Here is a 623-nt window from a genome sequence, read left to right on the forward strand (position 1 = left end):
CCAGTGCGATGCAAGCCAGTTACTGCATGCCGGCCTCCTCGAGTTACTAACTTCCTCTGACCTCAGTTTCGTTATCCACCAGATGGGGATAGTACCGTGATATGACGTCGCACGGTAGACTTATTGTGACAAGGGAGAGGAGACAATCCCGGCGGAGCGCTCAGACAGTCCCCGCACGGTGAGTGAGCAGACAATCGCCGATGACAGATCTTCGCTGTAGCTGTTGTCTTCAAGCCTTCCCCTCCCCCTCCGGTCTCGGCTCCCTCCCCCGCAGTGCCAGCCCGTGACGCGCGAGCTGCCGCTTGCACAGTCTGGGTTTAATTGGAAACTAGAAGGAGATGGCAGGGGATGTTCGAGGCGCCTCCCTTCACTCCGAACAGACCCCGCAGGGAATGTGGGGCTCTCCAGCGATGCCTCCTTCGATCCACCGGACACTGCGCTCCAGAACAGCGCATGGAAATCCGACCGCTGGGGCAGCACGCGGAAGAGGCTGGAGAGGGCCCGGAAGGTGTGAATGTGTTGGAAGGAGCGCGGGCAGGGGACAGGCTGTGTCTTCTGAGCCCAGTGCCAACTCACCGGGAGCCGGCGGCCACGCCCATCATGGCGTGGGCCGTCCCCCACCT

At 61.6% G+C, this 623-nt stretch overlaps 1 protein-coding gene across 1 annotated transcript in view; it reads left to right on the plus strand.

The window, feature by feature from the left end:
• Positions 1-453: 453 nt before the first annotated feature.
• The window catches only part of RASAL1 (RAS protein activator like 1 (GAP1 like)), a 26,912-nt gene continuing 26,742 nt past the window's right edge, over positions 454-623 (plus strand). The window contains exon 1 of the mRNA XM_012730842.1: positions 454-605. Within this exon, the coding sequence (XP_012586296.1) occupies positions 454-605 (152 nt within the window). The remainder of the gene's footprint in view (positions 606-623) is intronic.

This window comes from Condylura cristata, unplaced genomic scaffold (genome assembly GCF_000260355.1).
Source record: "Condylura cristata isolate star-nosed mole 26May11 unplaced genomic scaffold, ConCri1.0 scaffold00029, whole genome shotgun sequence".
NCBI classification, from domain to species: Eukaryota; Metazoa; Chordata; class Mammalia; order Eulipotyphla; family Talpidae; genus Condylura; species Condylura cristata.